Raw genomic sequence first — 21,950 nt, forward strand, 5'->3', positions numbered from 1 at the left:
TATGAAAATAAACATACATTCCTCAGATGTTAACAATATTGTTGCTGTAGCCACCTGGCCTGCATCAACCAATTTACTGTTAAAATTGTTCCTGTTGGCATGTTGGTTTTATTTATTTTTTGTTTACTTTAAATGTCCTTTTAAGTAGCTGATTATCTTTTTAACAATTAATTGTGACATATAAAATGTACATTTCAACAAATTACAGAATTTGTAAACTTTGAAGGCTGCTCTTTTAAAAAAAAAAAAAAAAATCCTAACCGAGCCTTTAATTTGGAAGCCTTTAATTTTGGGGGAAGCCTTTAATTTGGATTAAACTAGTTGCAGAGCAGAAGGAGTTCTGATCACTGGAAAATGCCCTGGATTTGTGAATGCAATATGTTTAGATTTTAAATAGATTTATAAGGGAATTATTTTCTGTTGAATCAGGGAATACATGTTGAAATATCGTTCTATTGTTTGACAGGTTCAGGCAAGGAACTGGGAGGCATTTCCTGACAAATGGAGAACTATTTCCAAGCAGAGGCATATAACCTCGATAAGGTTCTAGATGAATTTGAACAGAATGAAGGTGAGTGATTTATTTGAAAAATAATGTTAAATGCTCATGCTTTGTATCAGGGGAAGCCTCACCTTGTTTTTTCATGAGTTGCAGACCGATCTTATAACTTGCAGCGTTCTCTGTGAATTTTATGTGGCTTGCTTGTCAGAGGACATTGTCCATTCATCACATCTATCCCGTATTTCTGCCAGTATTATATATCTTGTATTGCTCATAGCTGTTCACTGACAGAAAGAACTTTGAATGAGTGTGTTGTCAGACTCGCTGAGTTTGTTAATTTTTCTTACAAAGCCTAATGGGATCAAAGTATTTACACAATTTATTTTTAACAATTCAGTCAAAAGAGTTGTATTTAAACATTCTTCTGCACTGTTAGGAGACCTGAGTGCAGTGACCTTGTTGCCAGAGCACAAACTTCACAAAGTGAAGATTGTCACAGTAGAAAGCTGACCAGCCGCACTAATTGGGGTGATCCCAGTTCAGTTACAAAAACATGCAATTAATCAGGAAGCTTCCAAAGCGTGCCTGAAAATACAGTATAATAGGAAACACTGTGTTTTAAAGTACTTGCTTACAAGGTACCTGGATGTTGAACTTGTAATTCTGTATGGATTGAGTTGGGGGTGGTGTGGTTAACAAAGGCTTTTTTGCTTTTTGATTCCTGTGCCAGCATGCAGGAACATGCAGTTGATTGGACATACAGTTAAGTGGACTGGGATTGTTCATTGTTTTACTGTATATTCAAAGTATCAAGTCTCTGCTTGATTTAGTTTCCTCCATTTGCTCTGGTGGAAGCCAAATATTTTGTAGTTGTGTTGGGCCTTCTCCCCTTTCTTACTACCTGAAGTGTCAATCTGTAAGTTAGCTTTGCCTGTCCTAGCTAAAATGCTTTTCTGTTCCAGGATCTCAATGCAGTTACCACAACAGCTATTGACTAACCATGCTTGTGTATTGCAAGAGGTGTTTTGCTGCTGTACTAATATTCAAACATCTGTGTATTTGTGTTTTGGGAGTAGTTTCATTTACATATAACGGTTACTGGAACCGTGGGTAGAAACTCTTATAGAGCTGAGAGTTGCATTGCTGTGCTGGGTGTATAATGTATTCATATTTAAACCATTACTTTTTCAGATGATGCTGTTTCACCTACATTGTTGGGTGCAAAGTGGAATCAGATTTTAGAGCCCCCGTCTCATCGTCTCTCATTTAATCCAGCTCTGACCAACACGAATGATGCTACAATTCCTAATGAGTGTCAACAAAGATTAAAATCTTTTTCCCTGGCTCATTCAGCCACCACATCAACAGGAGCAGGGGACCACTGTGCTAATGGAAAAGAACTTAGCATAAACCCAGAGACCCCAACCATGTGGATTGATGACCAGGCAACAGTAGATGATCAGTTAATTAAGAGAAATAGTAATTGGGATGATCAGTATAACACTTTGGAAACAGGAGAAAACAAATGTGGAAATATAGCCTGCTTACCAGAAGAAAAAAACGTTTTAGTGGTGGCAGTCATGCATACCTGTGACAAAAGGACACTACAAAGTGATGATTTGTTGGATTGTAAAAATTACAACAGTCAGTCTCTAATGGACACTATTAGCTTTACACTGGATAATGAAAACCGACAGAGTGATCAGTTTACTGTTACGGTAAATGGATCTACTGAAAAAGATACAGCTACAGAGAAGCAAGGAGTACAGTCAGATCAGTTGTACACTGAGGATGACTCTGTTAAACATTTGATTAGTGCTTCCTCTGAAAGCTTGTCTGTTGCTTGCTCCACCTCTCAGTTAAAGGATGATTTTAATAAGAGTAGAGACCCTCTGTTCTCAGCGTCAGTAGTTGCAGGGACAAATGTTGTGACCTTGTTGCAGAGGCCAGTGGATGGTACCGTTAAAGCTCAAGAAAGTTGTGCATTGGTTGAAGATTTTACTAACAAAGGCTTTGCTCAGAGAACAGATCTGGAAGCTAAAAACTCTTCTCCTGGTTCAAGCAATGGAAGCTGCATTGTAGAAGATGCTACAAAGGAACAAACAGCTGAACAGTTTCAATCTAGGCTACCTGGGCTCTCTGAGACTTGTCAGCCTAATGTGTCTGAAAGTGGCAATTACAGTGAACACTTTACAGAATGTTTTGCCTCTGAGGATGTTGGTGCTGTTGAAAGTGAAGTCAGTGAATGTGAAAAAATTCTCAGCACGACTGAATTGCTGAGCGTGGCAGAGTGTTTCCCTGAATCTCAGGAGATGACTAATTGGGAATTGACTAAAGTGAATGAGATGAATAATAAGCAAACTCTTGGAGAGAATGAAAGACTGTTGCAGATGAAACAGCCTGAGGAGGCTTGTAGTAGTAGTAGAGAAGGCGGAGATGGGATGATGGAGGCAGGCATGGACTTAAAGGGGACTTGTATAGATGATCTTGAAGGGTCCAGTCTCTCTGATGTTATGGGTACGTCAGCAGCGAGCTCTCTGTCTAATGGTTGTGATTCCTATGGAATGCAGAACCCAATTGTTGCTCATATTCCAAAGACTTTACCCTCCAAGGAAGACTCAGTGACAGAGGAAAAGGAGATAGAGGAGAGCAAGTCAGAATGTTACACTAATGTTTATGAACAGAGAGGAAATGAGGTCACGGAAGGGAGTGGTGTCATTTTAAACAGCACTGATGACCAAATGAAGAAAAATTACTTGCATAATCTCTGCAGTCAGGTACCATCTGTGCAAGGGCAGACATCACCAAAAACAGTAACTAATCTGCAGCCTATCAGTGTTCCTTTTGGTGGTGCAAGACCCAAACAACCTACAAATCTTAAATTGCAAATTCCAAAGCCATTATCGGACCATTTACAGAATGACCTTGTTCCCCCAAACTCTGGAGGTAATATTAAAAATAAAAATGTCTTTGGTAAGGCAAAATTAGGGGAAACCTTGGCAACAGATATGTTTCCTGGTGAGACATCGTTAAATACCTCTATTGCTGATACCAACGGGGAACATTTAGAAGAGTATGAGTCTGGGGTTTCTAGTAGTCCGTGCCTTGCAGTAGCCCCAGATAGTCCAGATAATGATCTCAGAGCTGGTCAGTTTGGAGCTCCCACCAGAAAGCCATTTACTACTTTGGGTGAGGTGGCTCCAGTTTGGGTTCCAGATTCTCAAGCGCCAAACTGCATGAAATGTGAGGCCAGATTTACATTCACCAAAAGGAGGCATCATTGCAGAGCTTGTGGGAAGGTAAGTTCATATTCAGTGACACAGCCCTAGGCTCCCTTACTTGTGGTGCTGGGAAAAGTCAGATCAGAGGAGTAGGCAGGCCACTGGCTATAGTTGCCTCTGGTATCTCTTTGTAAAGCAAAATCCAGTTGGCTTGATTAGTTTCTTTAAAAAAAAAAATGGCCACTAAACTCTTATGTATTCAATGCCTGCAGAGAATAAATATTTTTTTATGGTAATAACAGTGAGTATCCTTTAAAAGTAGTTTGTTAGTTGATTGCAGCCATTAATAGACATTGATTGGATTCTTGTAGGAGTACTATAAATTAGCTAAGTACAGGAAACTAGTTTTCAGAAACCCTGCATCAGTAATTTCCATTAACAACAGTGAAACCTGTTGGTGGGGACTAGATGTGAGATACCAAACTGCCAGTTTTTCTGCTGGTTATCATGGCTGACAATCTTCATTCTCTTATTTTGACTTTCTGTGTGCTCCATATATTATTTAAAAAAACATACATCTTTGTTTCTTAAAAGAAGATATCAACCATAGTTAGCTTCTCCAAAAGCTGATGGAGAGATGGGTATTGATAAGAGGACTTTCATAGTGAAGCAAATTAAGAGAGTATTGTAAATGTATTTGTTACTGTACAAGAAATGTTTTTTGCTGAATGTGCATGGTTGGCTGTTCATTAGTAAAAACTCACAAATATGTGTGTATACCATACAACTTAGATAGGTCTGTCCTGGTTTAAATGAAATTGCAGCATTTTTATGATAAAATAACAAAGTCATAAAATATTCGTAGATATTTTGTTCCTGAAACGTGTCAGTGGCAGATACTGTTAAAAACAGGAAACCCACAAAAATGCATCTGATTATTCAAAATTGATAAATTAATAACTTAAAAAATAAGATGAAAGCAAAACATTACCATACTAGAAAATGGCATACTGTATTCAAGTAGCTTTGGCTTATTTAAGGCCTATCCTAAGCCTCCTGTAGTCAGCTGAAAGCTCCCCTGACTTTTGAGGGCTTTGGATCAGAAATTGAGGTGTCAGAAGAGCACAAGAAAGAAGAATGACCGGGACAGAGGACCCCAAAGAAGCAAATTTATCAGAAAAGCAGAGATTCCTATTCTGCCTGCTCCTGGAAGCGGAATCGTAGAAAGCATCGAGTTCTCAAAGCGGATGAGGCGAGTCACTTAGCAGCTAAAATGCATAGCACTGAATGTGTTCCTCAAATCACTGTTTAAATAAGTTGTGCTCACAGTCATTGTGTATTCCCTTGACTTTTATGCTTGAAAAATCTCACTGAGGGCAGTTCTGACTGGGTGAACATACATTCAAAATAAGTACCAGATAACATCTCAAACCAGTCAGTACTAGAACAGAAATGATTAGGAATTAAGTCATAAGTGATAGAGATACCAGTGAGCTACTTGTGCCATATAAAGTAAACCCCTAAATCTGGTGCCACTTTCAGTTAGTATTTGAATTTAAATGTATTCCCATTAAAGTCTGTAAGAATTGTATAATTCACATCAGTAAAAAGGAGTTAGGTCTCTCATCAGTATTTGATTTAGCTATTAAGTAAAGGGGTGCATTGTCATGTTCAGTATTTTCCCATGTTTTAGTTTTGTTGTGATTCTTTCAAACTACTTTTAACTATTGGTTAACAGAGGTGGGGTTTTTTTTTGTTTTTTTCCTTTGATTTATAGAAAATAGTTGCTTTGCTTGGATTCAGTGCTCACTGTGTAGAATTTAAAAAAATCAACATAATGGTGTCAGCAGTCTGAGTCATAGAAAAAAGGCTAAAGGTTTTGGGAATCTGAATTTTAACAAATAGTTTTCCCCTTAAAATGTACTATTATGGTGTTCTTGGGTAAAAATGAAGCATCTTCGTTTAACAAAACTAATTTAAAAAGAGTCAGTGACTCAAGAAAATGTCTCAGTTTTTAATTTCAGCTCAGTAACTAGGCAAATCAATGGAACCTTAGGGCAAGAGCTGAAATTAAACGTGTATTTCTAAACCAAACGTATTGTTGTATAGTTAGAAGGGAGCTCCAGGCTCATCTGGTCCAATGCCTGCATGAATACAAGGATGCTACTCTTAAAACTTTAGATTATATAGAAGACCCTGACACGTATGTTATATAATAACATAAAAAATTTAAAATTACTAGAAAACCATTACATTTTTAGATTTTGGGTTTTTGAATAATCATCTTATATATCCATGTGTAGAATCACTGGGGCGTTTGTGTCTCAGCTTTGTACTGTCAACCATAATTGTAATTTCCCTTCACCAAAAGGTGAAAAACAAACAGAAACCCTGCAGACAGTTCTGACAGTATCCTGCAAACTTGCTGCAACTATATGAGCTGCTGCTTTCTGTTACGTGAGATACTAATTAATTAGCAGATACTTTACCAGGTCTATACTGCTGTTTATATTTGATTATGTGCAGCACCCACACTGCAGGTGTATTGGTAAGTTAAAGAATGACAACAGTTGTCATTGTTCTGTTGTTATTCATTTCTGTTCAACATGTGAATCTTGGAGAACATTATATAAAAAAAAAAGCTCAGTTGAATGCCAGATCTATTCAAATTAGTTTAGTTCTGCACTGTTTTGAAGGCATTTTTTTTTTCAGTGTCCTCCTAGTTTACAACTGAACCTTCCAGTGTGTTTTCACCCCAGACTGCTGAAATGAAATAAAATATTTAAAAATATATTTGTCACAAAACGATGCTGGTAGCGTTTCTTGGATTGAAGTTTGGAAGCAGATTATATAACTTCAAGTTGCTAAAACATTTTAACATGTTTCATATCTATGGAAGAATTCCAGTTTATTTTCCTAGGTGGAATACCAATATTTACATGCTTTTTTTACTTTTGAAAATGTAATAAAAGTATCAGTAAGTAGACATAGCTGGAATTGAATGAGACAAGAATATCTTGGTTACAAAATTAATGTTCTGACTCACCTTGTACTTAACCGTAGCCTTATCTTGTATTTGGGTATCATCTGTACACTACAGTGACAATAGAATTAAGTGACCAGGTTGCAACATAGCCAAAAGCTTTAGTTGTAGATGTGTGACCAAACTGTTCCTTTAACTGGGTTAGGATGTCGGTAGATGCTATCATGTTTATCTGTTATAGCAGAATCTTCTGATGTTTTTGTCATAATGTAAACTGGGTCTTGCATGTAGCATTTTAAAATTCGTAAAATTTTTAATTTTTCAGGTGCAGTGGAAAAAATGTAGGATTAAAGAAAAGTGTCTATTAGTACAAGAAATGCAATTTATTAAGCATAAGAAACCATCTAAAATTAAAGTACTTCTGATTGAAGTTGAAACTTTTTACTTGATGTTAGATTTGTTTGTGCAGTTGCTGGTTTGTAAGTTTTCTAAGCTTTTCACTGTCTTTTTGCATGAAACAAACTCTTTGGTGTCTTCATACACCGCTGGGATAGTAGCCCTCAGGCACATATAAGGAAAATATTGACTCTATTTAAATGCACATAAAAATACTATAGAATAGTCTGCCTAGGACAGGGGCAGGCAATTATTTTGGACAGAGGGCTGCTTGATGAGTTTTGGTGAGCTGTTGAGGGCCGCGTGGGTACCCCTGCCCCTTTAGTTGCCCCACCCCCTGGTTGCCATCATGGGACTGCAAGTCCCGCCCCCTAACCCCGCCTTTGCCACCAGAAATCCCTCCCCTTGCCCCGGAAGTACTTCTTTTGGAGAGGTGGCCTTGAAACCGAAAGTTACGCTCTGTTATGTGGTCTGTGTTGTAAGACTCACCCACCCAACACCAAACTGCACTGCTCACCGTATCTGTCCCAGAATCTGTCCTGCCCCATCCTTGCCCTGCCCCCCCTGTGGCCAGCCCAGGGCCAGGTCCCCTCACCAGCACAGCCCCCTCCAGTGCTGTGGGACCCTTCCTGTCCTGGGCTGCAGGGGGCTCAGCCACAGCTTTCCACACCGGTGCAGCCCAGCCAGCCCATCCTGTCCCCTATCAAGTGGCAGCTTCCCCACGTGCATGTGGCTGGAGCCGGCTTCCCACGTGCTGCTGGGGATGGGATGAGCCCGGCTGGGTCGCCAACGGCCAGCAGAAGCAGCGGTGGAGCTGTGTGCCGCTCGGGACTGACCGGCGCAGGTAGGGGGAAAGTGCAGCAGAGCCCCTGCTGCTCCAGCCGGGCTTGTCCCATCCTGAGCGGCACACGGCTCTGCCGCCACCTCTCCTTCCTGGTGCTGACTGGGCTGGAGCTGCGGCCCAGCTGCTGCTTCCCCTCCCCAGTGCCCGCCCAGCCCTATCCCACACAGCCCGAGCGGCACGGCATGGGGAAAGCCTGCCCAGCAGCCGCTTTCCTGAGCTAACCTGTAGGGCAGGCCTCTTTCCAGTCCTGTGCAGCAAAGCAGAAGCTGGCCCAGACACTTTCCCCTCACCGGCGCCACAGGTTCTGGCCCAGCCCCCCCCCGCCCCTCTCAAGCTGCAAACCTGGCCTGAGCCAGGGGTGGGACAAGGCCAGCTGGGACAGGCTGAGGTCCGGGTTGGTTGCCTTGCAACTGGAACCCAAGGAAACAGCCTGAGGTGCTGCAACCGGCAGGTGGTGCTACCAGAGACTTTGAGAGGCAGCTGCCATTACCTGGGTTTTGAAGGTCCTCCATGAGCTGGAGGGAAGTGCTTGGTGGGCCAGATCTGGCCTGCGGGCCGTATTTTCCACACCCCTGGCCTAGGATCAGGTCTGTTACTGGGGGACTTTGGGATTATAGGCCCCTGGGTCTTGCCACATATAGAAGACATCTTTTCTTTGCAGACAGGTCCTTGAAATGGTGTAGTACAGTATAATGCTGCTAAGGATTGGAGTTCCCCAGAACAAGTCTCAGCATTGCTTTATTCTGGGCAGGGTCAATGAATTATTAGTGCTGCTTTAGGAGAAAAGTGCTGAAAATGCATGCCCAGTAGTGTGGTTGGTCTGCCAGGCACAAATCCCACTGTGTTCCCCCTAAGTGAGTGTAGTATGTTGCGGCATTTGAACTCCTGATGGCTTCCTTGTTTTGAGCTACAAAAATTCTGCAATTATGCATGTGGGAGTTGATCGGCTGTTCTAAGGCTTTTGTTGTTTCTAAAAACATGCAGTACTGTTGTAATTTGAATTTAGCAAAATTTCTTGCTGTTTCATACTTTGAAAAATACTAGCCTATGTGGTTTGCATCCTATAAAAGTTTTGGTAAGCACTGTTCCAGTAAGTCCCTGTGTGGGAACTTGAATAGAAGCTCATAGTCCCCTGAAATCACAGGGCTGACAATTAATGTGTATGTACAGTATGTTGAAAGGCTCAAGAGCTAGGCTAAGTGGCTACAGTGGATGCACCGCCTTCTTATAAATTAGTGGTTCACTTGAAAGCATTTGTGTTCCTGGAGAAGCACGGCAAACTTCCCTAGTGTAGAGGAAGTGCATCTGTCCCCTCTTTCAGATTGTACCTGTGTTCTTCCTCACTTTGTATTTGATTAACCACTGACCAAAGACATTGCTATATATAGTACCTTACCAAGTGTGCTTTAAATGTGGTTAATTCCAGAAAGTTATTAATGTAGTTCTCTAGGTCAGTATGCATAAATTCTTAGCAACAGGGAAGATTTTTGAATATGTTAGGATTTTATTGGCTCATTACCTTTCGTCTCAAAACCTACATTCATAAATGATGTCTTTGGGATGATTAAGGGGTGGATGTCTGTGTTGGTGTACATAAAGTAGGGCACAAGAAGTTAGACACCAATGCTGGGCACTTTTTAAATCGGTTTCACTTTGGGTCTATTGGAGATGTATTGATAACTCTTAATTTTGCACCTCCTAATGCACTATATACACTTTGTATATGATTGTATCTATATAAATGGCTCACCTTTTAATAGATGCAGAGTAACTTTCTTGTTGCTTTTCTTTATCTCCAGGTTTTTTGTGCAGCATGCTGCAGTTTGAAATGCAAGTTGCTGTACATGGACCGAAAAGAAGCCAGAGTGTGTGTAATCTGCCACTCAGTACTAATGAATGGTAAGTAGAAAGAGGGTCTAAGTGTAAAGGCTTCCCTGGCTTTGTGTTGGCCAGCAGCCTCTGTATGTATGGGCATGGCTTGCCCTAGTCCAGGAGACAGCAGCAGGCTTCTGGTGGGCACTGGAATGACCCAGCTCAGGTCCAAGGAAGGCGGGCACTAGGACCTAGTTGCCACAACTGCCTCTCCCTGTGGCACAACTGAATGCAGCCAAAGCGCCCCACTGGTGAATGCTGCCTGATGCCACTGGAGCCTCCTGACTCAGGACTGGATCCAGCGGCTTGGTCCATGGACGGTAGATTGCTGACCCCTTTCCTAGCCAGTTCAAAACATTGCGCGTGTATGGGCAAACATTTAAAAATGGCAGATTCGAGAGACTGACTTAGAATCCCTTTGGGAGCCGGGGACTCATACCAAATGTGCTTAGGGAAAGCTATGAGCTGATAAAGTTGCCTCAAGACTCAGTTTATTTTGCGAAGCACCATGCCTGGCTTGCAAAAAACTCGTTTTGCATGGAAGACAATGGTGGTAGCTCTATTCTTGTTTTCTTAACTGTGGGTTACCTGTAATACACATGCAAGAGACCAAAGGGAAGAAACCCTCATTTGTGTCCCCTCACAGACTATGTACAATAAGGAAACTATTAAAGTAATCTTATTTTACAAGAGGATGCTGCTTCATTTCTCACAAGCTGGCCCTTTAAAATTGATTTGTTATTGTTAACCCCTTGGTTTCAGAGGCACATGTTCTAAAGGGCAGAGCACTGGTACCTTGAGTTGTGATCCTACCTTTGGGCATATTACTGCATGATAAGTTGAACATGAACTCTCTGCGAGACTGTGGCCAAGAAGCTAATGCAGCCCTGAGATGTATAAGCTATTCTATAGGAGTAGAGAGGTTAGATGTGTATTTGGCATCAGTACAGCTTTTACTGGAATACTCTGTCCAGTTCTAGTGTACACAATACAAAAGGAATATTGAAAAATTGGCAAGGCTTCAAGAAAGAGCAGTGTGACTGATTAAATGATTGGAAAACTTGCCTTTAGAATGAGGGATTCAAGGAGCTCTGTCTGTTTAGGTTATTGAGGAGACAGCTGAGGATTTATCTGTCTATAAGGTCCTATATGGGAAATAGAAGTTCTAGTGATTACAAGTGGAAGGTAGACATATTCAGAATGTAAGTGCAGATTTTTAACACTGAGGTTAATTAACCAGTGTAACAACTTTGTGGGTTGCGGAGGGGTGACTGTCACGGGGGACATTTAAATCAAGATTGGATTAAGAAAAGGTCAAAGTGCTGTAAGAACTTAAAAACTGCCATACTGAGTCAGACCAGTGGTTCATCCAGTTCAGTATTGTATCTTTGAGTTGCTATGGAGGGGGAGAGGATATTAACAAGACATATCTGAAGTTATCCATCCCCTGTCACACCCTTCCTGGCATCCACCGTCATTTTAGGGATGCATGCCTGACTGTTCTGTGTAATAGCTATGAGTGGACCTGTCCTCCATAAGTGTGTCTAGTCCCTTTCTGAATTTGGCTATACCATCTGCTTCTACAACCCGCTCTGGCAAGAAGTTCTAGAAGTTAACTATATGCTACATAAAAAGGACTTCCTAATTTGTCTCCTGTTAATATTAGTGTCCCTTAATTCTGGGATTCAGTGAATAACAGTACCCTATGCATTTTATCCATACTCTGCATGCTTTTATAGACCCTTTTCATATCCCTCCTTAGCTCTAGTTCAACCAAGGACATCCTGGAGTTCTGAACTTTAATGATCGGAGTGATCTTTTTTGCTGTTGAAATCTATGATGGTATTTAGCCCAGGTTCTTAAATGTGTCCACTAATTTTGGTTGCCTCTATGTTGTGGCTTGGTAACACTTTCTCAAGTGCTTGATTCTCCCTTGGAGGTGCTGAGTACAGCTGCATGAATCGAGTGCTTAGCTTCCTGCATTCAGATTTAGTGCACAGATTCAACAGCTGTTAAATAGGAATATTTTTTTTATCTCTTTCAGAGCTATGAAAGATTAATTAGTGAGTGTTTGTGCAGGAATTTTAAGAAAGTGCTAAATATTAAATATTAACATTTTCCACTGTAGGCTGTACCATGATAGGAAATAGATAATTGTAGATAATAGTATCTAGGAAGTCAAGCATGTCTGTGGTAGTAAAGGTGCTTAGGAGTTTGGACCGTGGAGGTAGACAAATTGTCATATTTCAAAATGTATAAGAACAATGAGGTGTGCAAGTTTTGGCCAATAAGTTCTGGCTCTGGTTGCTGGTAGGTAAGATTTATTTCTAGCTGGGGGAAGGGAGGAACCTGAAAATATTTTAGTTGAAACCAAAAGTGTTCTTGTAAAGAGGTATAGTAAAATTGATCACGTTATAATGATTTCCTTTTAAAAGCCTTTCTGTCTTGTTGCCAGCATGGATACACATTAGTGGTAGAGAACAGTGACACACTGCTGGGATTATTATAGCGAGAGCGCTGCTAGTGTGCTAGTTGTATATTTGCCCCTGGACCAACTCGGCCTCTGCTGTTGTCCTTTCTGGAGCACTTTGTAGTGATGTTTGGCCATTGCTGGTATGTTAAGCTGTTGTCTGTCATCGTTCTTCGAACTTGAGATATCATTATTTTGCTTAGTTGATTTGAATTTCACTAGTTTTTGGTTTGCTGACATTCATCCCTATATAGAGTCTGTTTAATTGTGTTTCTTGACATTTGCTTTGACTGGAAAGGCATTTTCAATTGATAGCTATTTCAGAATTGGCACAGATTGCAGTGAGTAAAATAGAGGATTCAGACAGAACAGGGAATTTATCCTGCAGTGGACATAGTCACAAATGAATGCCAGGGAGTGAGAGAGAGAGATATGTATGTATATATGCATGTATGTATATATGTGTCTCTTCTCTCAAAGCCCATATTGTGGGTAATTAATCACTTTTTAGAAATAAACTGCCTCACTTTTCTTCTCAAATTGAAATATCTGAAAAGGCCCCAGAGCTCTTCACTGACTTTGTATTGTTTTGGGGAACTGATGCGATAAAGAATTATCGTATTCTTGACGTTCTATTTTTGTTGTTGTTGTTGTTAAAGATTTTGCGTATATTCTAGTTTCTCTAGCACCTTTTCCCTCAGAGGACTCCAAAACGTTTTAGAAGTGTGAGCTGGAATATTGCATTGGTTCAGGTACTTATGGCGGTTTGCTGGAGAGCCTTCAGATGTTTGGGTACATATATATGATTATTTGACTATGAAGTTATTGGTAATGCTTGTGCACTCACTTGAAGGTGTAGGGTGTATAACTGCACATTCAGATCACCTGGTACCTTGTACAGCTGAGCTGCCTGTTGAATTCTCCTTCCCTCTGTACACCCCAAAATAAGTAGCATCACAGAAATGTTCTGCCTGTTCTGCTCCTGACATCGTTGACATTGAAGTTATGTGTGTTGCATAATCATGGATTTGTTTTGAGTTGAAGCTCAGGCCCCGTTGTTAAAAATTCATAGCATAAACCTTTTCATGGTTTAGAAAAGATCATGTTGATGTAGACTAGAATATTCTGAATATAAGGAAGTACAATATGCTTCATTTGTTTGCAAAAAAGAATAAATTTGGTGTTTGGGGGTTGTATAGGTTGTAACATCTTTGGGACAGGGAGTGAGCCTTTGTTTGTCTATAGAGCCTCATGCAACTCAGTGGGGTTGAATAGATTGGCATTGTGTTTTTTTTCTTCCTTTTTTTTCTTTTTTTTTTTTTAAATAACGTTTGAAGAAGTTATAAAATTGAGGGATCAAGAACTAGGCAGCTCTGACCAAACCATGTGACTATCCTGCCATGGAACTGAAATTCAGATCACAGGATACCAGTATTCTTTCGTTATGCATTTTGTTCCTTAGTTACAGTCTCAGTATAGAGGCATACTTTTAAATAGTGGCTGGGGGGTGGTGGGGAATAAACATGGCAGGTAGAAAAGCCTAGAGATGGTGCAGAGTATGTACTTAATCAGCATCATGGAAAGGGCGTTGCACTTCAAGAGGGATGTGGATAACCTTGAGAGGGTCCAGAGGAGGGCTGCTTGGATGGCTATGGGCCTACAAGTAAGATCCTGTGAGGAGAGATGGAGGGACCTGAATCTCTTCAGCCTCCGCAAAAGAAGGCTGAGCGGGGATCTTGTAGCTGTCTACAAATTCACCGGTGGGGGCAGCAAGGAATAGGGGGTGCTCTGTTTATCAGGACACCCCTTAGGGTTGCTAGGAACAATGACCATAAACTGGTGGAGAGCAGATGTATATTAGACATTGGGAAAAATGTCTTTACTATGTGGGTTGCCAAAATCTGGAATGGGCTTCCAAGGGAGGTGGTGCTCTCCCCTGCCTTGGGGGTCTTCAAGAGGAGATTGGACAAGCACCAAGCTGGGGTCATTTGACTGCAGTGCTCTTTCCTGCCCAGGGCAGGGAGTCAGACTCAATCTGCTGAGGTTGCTTCCAACCCTAAAAATCTATGAAAGTCACAAACGTTACCGTATGATCTCATTTCTGCTTTTCTGTTTACTGTAGCTCAAGCCTGGGAGAACATGATGAATGCCTCAAGCCAGAGTCCTAACCCTAACAATCCTGCTGAATACTGTTCCACTATCCCTCCATTGCAGCAAGCTCAGGCCTCAGGAGCACTGAGCTCTCCACCTCCCACGGTGATGGTTCCTGTGGGAGTTTTAAAACACCCTGGCACAGAAGGTAAGAACATTTCCTCCCCCCCCCCATATCTCATTTTTGTTCTGAACAAGCTGTGATGAGATGTTAATATGAGTGCATGAATGGAGCACTCATATTAACGTCTTTTGAAACTTAATCACATGTCTTGTGGGGATGAGGCAAAAGGAGACAGGAAATATGTGTGAGAATGGGATTTCCAAACACACGGAGATGGATGCTCCTAATTATACTGATGAAGTTCCTGCCAAGTGCTATATATGTAGAAATTACCTTACTGAGTCCAATAGATGATAAAATATCTACTTTTTTTCTTTTATTGGTTAGATAGTTATGTCTTGTTTTCATAGTCTCTGGTTATAATAATTTTGCACTGGTGCTGTCTTTCTGTCTGCTTCTCCCACCTGTGCTCTGGGTAGGAGTTCCCATGTGCCGATCTAGTGCCTGCTCATTTTGTGTTAAATATTTACACTGTTCTGTTGAAAGTATATTTGATATATCCCAGCTATAATTGTCTACATTTGACATTAGAACAAATCAGCCTCACTTTGCTTGAGGCAGAGCATCGCTCACATGTTGTCATGAGATTATGAACTCTGTTTCTCTCTAGTGGCACAACCTAGAGAACAAAGGCGTGTCTGGTTTGCTGACGGCATATTACCTAATGGGGAAGTGGCTGATGCGGCAAAATTGACAGTGGCTGGCACAGCTCCTGCAGGAACCTTAGCAGTGTCACATGATCCATCCAAGCCTGTGACCAACAACAGTTCATCTGCAGAAGTAAGGAAACTTTATGCTGTTTGCTGTTCAGAATGTCATGGTTTCTGTGGCTCTGAATGATGTAATGCATATTGGGGCAATTTAAATTAAATCACTATGGGAAGTCTGTTGAGCTTGTGGTTTTATTTTAGTCATGTATGTGGCAGGGGTCCATGTTTGCAGAGGGCTGAATCTAGGCATCTGTTTTTGAAAGTGGCTGTGAATGTATGAGCTGTTATGCTGTAGTAACTAAGTGCACAAGTTATAATTCAGGGCCTTGCTAGTCAAGGTGGTTTCCAAGCTTTTGGCATACATCTGTGTGTGTGCAAAGTGTGTTTTGTGTAATATGGATCTTTTATAAAGCTAAGTCACAGGAGAGATGGGGCCTGAAACAATGAGCTTGTCATAGCATTAAGGCAGAAGAATGTTTCTGTTTGATGCGTTTTCTCATTAAAAAGAGATTTATGCTTGAAAACTCAGATGCAGTCCGCCAGTGCTGTAAGTGCTACAGCACCTGAGTGGAATCAAAAAAGGTCAGAACTGCTGGTGGAACTGTAATTGCTTTATTTCCTGTGTTATGAGGAAATGGGTTCCATATGTTGACAGCAAGAGGAACTGCAGGATCTCTCCAAGCATACTTTGTATCTGGAAGGAGTCTGTCAGTGTAATGTGTATACGGAAGCTAGACAGTCCTGGGGATGACACCTGCCCAGCTCTTGTGTATTGTTCTGTAATGCCATGTCCGTTCTGATTGTTTTCTGCTTTTTGTAGACTGATAACACATCTGCGTTCTCGGGAAGTATAACTCAGGTTGGCAGTCCAGTTGGCAGTGCGATGAATCTAATCCCTGAAGATGGTCTTCCTCCAATTCTCATCTCCACTGGAGTAAAAGGAGGTGAGGGCTGTAGTGATAAATGACCAGTTGCTTGCGACTGTTGGCTATATCTGCATGGTATAGTGCAGTGACACAGAGAAAAACCTTGGACAGCTCAGGTGTTGGAAGCAGTATAAGTACATAAGCACAGGGCTCTGACTGGGCTAATATACCCTTCTTCTTGGCATGACTGATTTGCATGGATAGAGTGCCCTGCCAGTTTTTCCATTCCCTGAGTTTGCCTGGGTTTGTGTTCATAACACGGCAGCATACCATGCAGAAATAGGCTCATTGGTAGCAATTTTACAATTCAGGATATCACATCTGGTTAGAAAATTGGATGCGTGCTATATGCAGAAGTGATTAATGATGGATACTTCTGTCATGATCTGAGCTCTCATCTGCACTAAAATTCTGCTGGCAGAGTGGTGTCGTCTTGGGATGTGAGCCGAGCACACCTCCAGGCCACGGTGCTTTCCCAGCAAAACCCCAGTTTGGACTAGCTCTGGCAGCAGAACTTCTGTTCCTCTGGGTGGCTGGTGTATCTCTGGCAGCAAAAAATTTTAAGCTAGCAGTGCTGCATTCATGCCAGGAAGCCCAGGCACCTTGGTTCTTTTGCTGTTCTTAAAGCACCAGCAGTCCCCACAGTAAAGGTGTATAGGCTGGCTTGACCTTAAAGAGAGTGCCCCTCTTCCATATTAGCACCCTTGGAAAACTTCCTGAAGATGATGAAAATACTACGAGAATTAAAATGCAGAGCAATAAAGAAAATGAAGCTGAGCCTAGAAATGTGTGCTCAATTCCTCAGTAATCAGACTGCAGGGAATGTTCAACACAGAGAAGTATTTTAATTAGTTTTATAAATATTCATGTTTTCCTTCATGAAATTCTCTTGGAGCTTCTTCTTTATTGAAGGTATCCCAGAATACAGAATTTGGTGACTTCACAAGTACCATGCATTGCAGTGAAACTTTGGGTATTTGCTGTCACATTCGGGAATGCAGTATCTTAGCAGAGAGCTTGAGGGAGAATTCAGAGAGGAAAAAATAAACATGTCTCTACCCCCTGGTTTGGTTTATGAGAGTACTTCTTGTATACTTCTAAGCTTAGCTCTTTTTAAAAAAAAAATTCTTCATAATTCTTCTTTAAAATTTTAGCTTGTTCAGCATATTTGTTATTTAAACAGGAAGAATCTTTATCCACAATATTGTTAAAAATAAGAAAGCAAGTAACACTTCCATGTCATAAACAGATTTCCTCATCCTGTTTAGCTAGTCCAATTATTAAACCTTCTGAATAAATAGGGAAACAAGTAACTTCACTTAAATGCAGCACACAAGCCAAATCTCACAGGCTCAGCAATTTAATGCGGATATCTTTCCACAGGTCTTATTTTGTGTGTGCATAAACTTATTCTGTTTCTCATGTCTTCACATTCCCAGTCCTTTGCAATGTTTTACTGCCAACTGGACATTTCATGTAATCATGTTTATCTGTGTTTCAGATACACTCTTTATGTTAGCAATTGTGGTGAACCTCCTGGGTGGATATTTATATCAGGCAGAATAACATAATGTGCTTCATATTTTGCTTTTCTTCAATATATCCCTGATTTCTATGTGATGCTGCATTGCTTAGATATAGGCTGGAACAAGTTTACATTCCCTCTAGGAGTAGTTCACTGTGTTTAAGAATGTAAATCTTTTGCCCAGTTACATTGTTTTTGTCACATGTTCTGTATTACTTTGTGCAAATGGGGATTTGGTCTGTGAACAGAGGTCCAAGGACTGTTGCCAAATAAATAACGGTATTAATATTTATTAGTATTTGAATGAAATACTAATATGTTCATCTACAGTACACCCACTTCTAAAAAGAAGTGAAATGCTTGATTTTCTAGGTTTCTACTGTATTTTGATGCCATTTATTAGATAGTTGGGAATTTTTTAAGGGGCCTACAGGAATTGGATGCCCAGATTCTACTGAAATGCTAAAATCCTGCCCAAAAAGAAAGCAACCCAGTAAAATGTTAGCGAATTGAACTGTGCATCGGAACAATGAGTCATTACTTAGCTGCTGACATTTCTGAGTGGGTTACCAGCAAGCGAGTGACTTAACCATGTATTTCTTTCTTATAGATTATGCTGTAGAAGAAAGACCTTCTCAGATATCTGTAATGCAGCAGCTGGAGGATGGTGGCCCTGACCCTCTTGTGTTTGTTTTAAATGCAAATTTGCTGTCAATGGTTAAGATTGTAAATTGTAAGTTATTTGTTGTTTAATCTGGGGGAAGGGTTTTAAAAAGAGTATGTACTTACCACTGGTTGAAGATACAAAACTTCCTATTTTCTACTGACAGTCTGAATTACTGCATGGAACTAACATATCCTATGTATTTTATTTGTATTAAAATGTAAAATACACCTATTCCATGCTTCAGGCCTACATACAGATACTTTTATATAGAAATACAAAGAGATTTATGTCAGTTCAAAGATTTTAAGACATACCGAGAGATTAATGTCAGCTCCCTGATTCTACCCACTGAAGCCAAGAGGGCTGACTGTTACTCCCTCTCTGTTCTCCTCATCGTTTAAGTGTGTGACCCTTCCTCAGATTCAGGCAAAAGAGAGAAAGCTTTGGAGAATGTGCTGCAAATAGTTGGACTCCAACTAAACATATGTATAGTCAGTTCAAAATGACCTTCACTAAAAACAGCTGCACCTCATTGTCATTTTTAGTACTATCTTGAGGGGGGTGAGGTTTTTTTTGTTGACAGGTCATTGTTCATTTACATTGGTTAAGGTGGTTATGTGTCAAAATAAGGGTAGTTTGTAGCAAGATTTTTTTGTGTTAGAAAATACTTATGAACTAGATAAAAACAAACTTTAAAAATATGTGCTGGTGCTGCTACATCTGACTCAACAGCGATGCATATATATTTCCTAGAATCAAGGGGTTTTCTGGAAATTTAATTTTCTGAGTGGGTTAATTGTGAAGGATAAAACAAATGTTGTTAATATTCACTTTGAGCACAAGATCAGCTTTGATAATAGTGTCTACATTTAACTTTTATTTGACTCCAAACACCATTCATCAAACTGGATGCTGACTGTATCAGTAAATATGGAACAGATTATTTTTAGGATGGCAATATGTCCAGTGCAAAAACTTTAAAACAGAAAGGTTTGAGTTGAAAATCTGGGACATCATATGAAAAAACAGATACATTCTCCATGACACCTTATAGATAAAGTGGCCTGTTTCATCCAGAGCAGAGAGTTGGTCAGTGGTTTGTGCTATGTACCAGCCTTCTGCCTGCATCTCTGCATCTTCCACCTCTATTCACATTCTATTCCTTTTTTTTTATATTGTGCACAGACATTTCCAGTACAGAGGTCTGCTCTCTGGTAGGCATCTGGCTGGGATCAAGCCTTTAGTTCTCCCTATATTGCAGATCACAGTTTTATAATTTGCTTTTGATCCTCATGTGCTTGCCTGTAGGATTTAGAATTTAGTGCCTTACTTGTCTTGGTGACAAATATCAGGACTGTGCATGTTTCTGTAATTGATTCTTCAGCTGGCGCTCTGTAGGGCAATTTGGGCAGGGCAGGACAGACGGATGTTGAGACTTTTCCTGAGTTATGCTTTTCCCTCTGCAGATGTGAACCGGAAATGCTGGTGTTTCACTACAAAAGGAATGCATGCAGTGGGGCAGTCTGAGATCGTGATCCTCCTGCAGTGCTTGCCTGATGAAAAGTGTTTGCCCAAGGATATTTTTAATCACTTTGTACAGCTTTATCGGGATGCCCTAGCAGGTGGGAATACTTTCTGTTTAAAATCTGTGGTAGGTGACAACTTTGATCTATGACCCTAATGAGCTAGAGAATCATATTTGCATTGTAAAAAACATGGCAATTTTCTGTTATTTTTAAAAAGGTGAAAACATGATGCTCAAAAATGGTTGTGTCCTGAGTTCACATCCACTGTTAGTATTTTATTCAGTAATGCAAATGGGAATATAGTAAGTAAAAATATCCAAGCTCTAATTGGCGAGAATAGTTGCACCTGTTATAGCATTCCCTTATAACAAAGGGATGTGCTTTCATTTTCAGCCTGTATTGCTAGTTGTCTGTAACTTCTGAAAATACTACCTTTTAGACTGAAACTGCCCTTGTGTTTCTCAGCCTGAAAATAACTCCACTAGGCAAAATGATTTCATCTCATGTTGATATGTCAGATCATGAAAGCATGTAGGGTAGAGAGGGTTGGGGAAATGTTGTGGTGGGCATAGAAGGGGGCCTTCTGAAGGGGGCCCAGGCATGTTCATCTGGGGGAAGTGAAAGTATAAGAGGGCCCGGCCCAGGCAGTTACAAGTTGAAGGCTGGAGTTGTCTCCATGGGCTAGTTCTGAGTGGGAGTGGTAATTTTTCATGGATCTCCCTAGTATCTGATCTGGTTCTTCATGTCAGGTGTTGAACTCCGAATTTGAACAAAGTGGTGCTGAAATGGGTACTCGGTTCGGAGGTTTGTTCAACATCTAGCACAATGGAGCTCTTGCTAGAGATCCTAGGGGCTAAGGTGGTACTAATACAACCAGTATGTTCAGTTTGCAGACAGGTCAGGATATTGTTAACACATGGTGGTAAAATGCAAGAAAGAACCTTTTAATGAAACCTTAAGTTTACTATATTAAATCCACACAAATTTGGTAGCTGAATGTTTTTCCCTAGAATGCTTGTAAATAGGCCATGTTATGGCAGAAAAGTTAGCTCCAAAAAAGTCATACCTATATGCACGTGAGATGAATTGTACTTGCTGCAGAATTGTACCTGAATTCTCTCCTTGTTATATTCAGACTCTCTGTCATCAAGTTATTGTACATTGGTTTTTCTACCCAACTGGACTGGAAAAGTAGAGTTGCCCTTTCAAGCGGTGCCAGATCAAAAAATTAAACCAAACCAAAAAGATTGGCCTTGTAAATAAAAAAAAAAAAAAAATGCTGTAATGAAAGATATGAATGTGTTTATTTTGTACTTCAGGTTAGTCTTCCAGAGGTGAAATTGCACTGCACATAAGACTGTCTGTTATAAATTCATCTCCCTCAGATAACCTATTGCACATTCTGTACAAAGCACTGTGAATAATCATCCAAAATGCTCTTTGGATGATTGAATCCAAAGTGAAATAATGAAAAAGAATTTCCTTCCTAAACGTCTTGGTACAAGAAAGGTCAGCTTGTCCAGTGAAGAGTCCTGGATACAAAGTGTACTATTATCACATGGTATAATTGATTTCAGATACATTGGAAATGAATGCGTTCCCAACCCTGACTTAAACCAACAGTACATCGTAATCTTCAGATTATGATGATTCTAGGTTGGTGTGTATATTGCAGTGCAGTTCTGTACAGAGATTACACTATGGAGATGCATAATTTATAACTCCTACATAATGTATTCTGAATCCTATTTTTAGCACTCCACTGGTAGTAATTTGATATACTACATTGCAATGCAGTTAGGGAAGTAGTGCTTGCTGCTTTACAATTTGTAATCAGAAACCAAATTTCATCACTTACAGTGCTCAATCTTTAATGTCCTTTGGATAATACTTTCTGTGTGCTATATTTCAGATATGTGGTGCAAAATAAATTACATCTTGAGTTGCTGTAGGATATAAAATGCTCCACCATCAGGCTTACACAACTCATGGCAGTCGAGATAAATTCAGACAGAAGCCCATAATACATTCAC

General features: G+C 40.4%; 1 protein-coding gene across 3 annotated transcripts in view; it reads left to right on the forward strand.

Moving 5' to 3' along the window:
- Positions 1-21,950, forward strand: part of ZFYVE9 (zinc finger FYVE-type containing 9) — an 81,725-nt gene that overhangs the window by 32,805 nt on the left and 26,970 nt on the right. For all 3 annotated transcript variants that reach the window (XM_090049215.1, XM_090049214.1, XM_090049216.1), the window contains 8 exons: positions 467-571; positions 1,694-3,801; positions 9,746-9,845; positions 14,411-14,587; positions 15,174-15,343; positions 16,094-16,217; positions 18,335-18,457; positions 19,858-20,013. In XM_090049215.1, the coding sequence (XP_089905341.1) occupies positions 502-571; positions 1,694-3,801; positions 9,746-9,845; positions 14,411-14,587; positions 15,174-15,343; positions 16,094-16,217; positions 18,335-18,457; positions 19,858-20,013 (3,028 nt within the window). In that variant the 5' untranslated portion in view covers positions 467-501. The remainder of the gene's footprint in view (positions 1-466; positions 572-1,693; positions 3,802-9,745; positions 9,846-14,410; positions 14,588-15,173; positions 15,344-16,093; positions 16,218-18,334; positions 18,458-19,857; positions 20,014-21,950) is intronic.

This window comes from Crocodylus siamensis, chromosome 5 (genome assembly GCF_052110815.1).
Source record: "Crocodylus siamensis isolate JL-2025a chromosome 5, ASM5211081v1, whole genome shotgun sequence".
NCBI classification, from domain to species: Eukaryota; Metazoa; Chordata; order Crocodylia; family Crocodylidae; genus Crocodylus; species Crocodylus siamensis.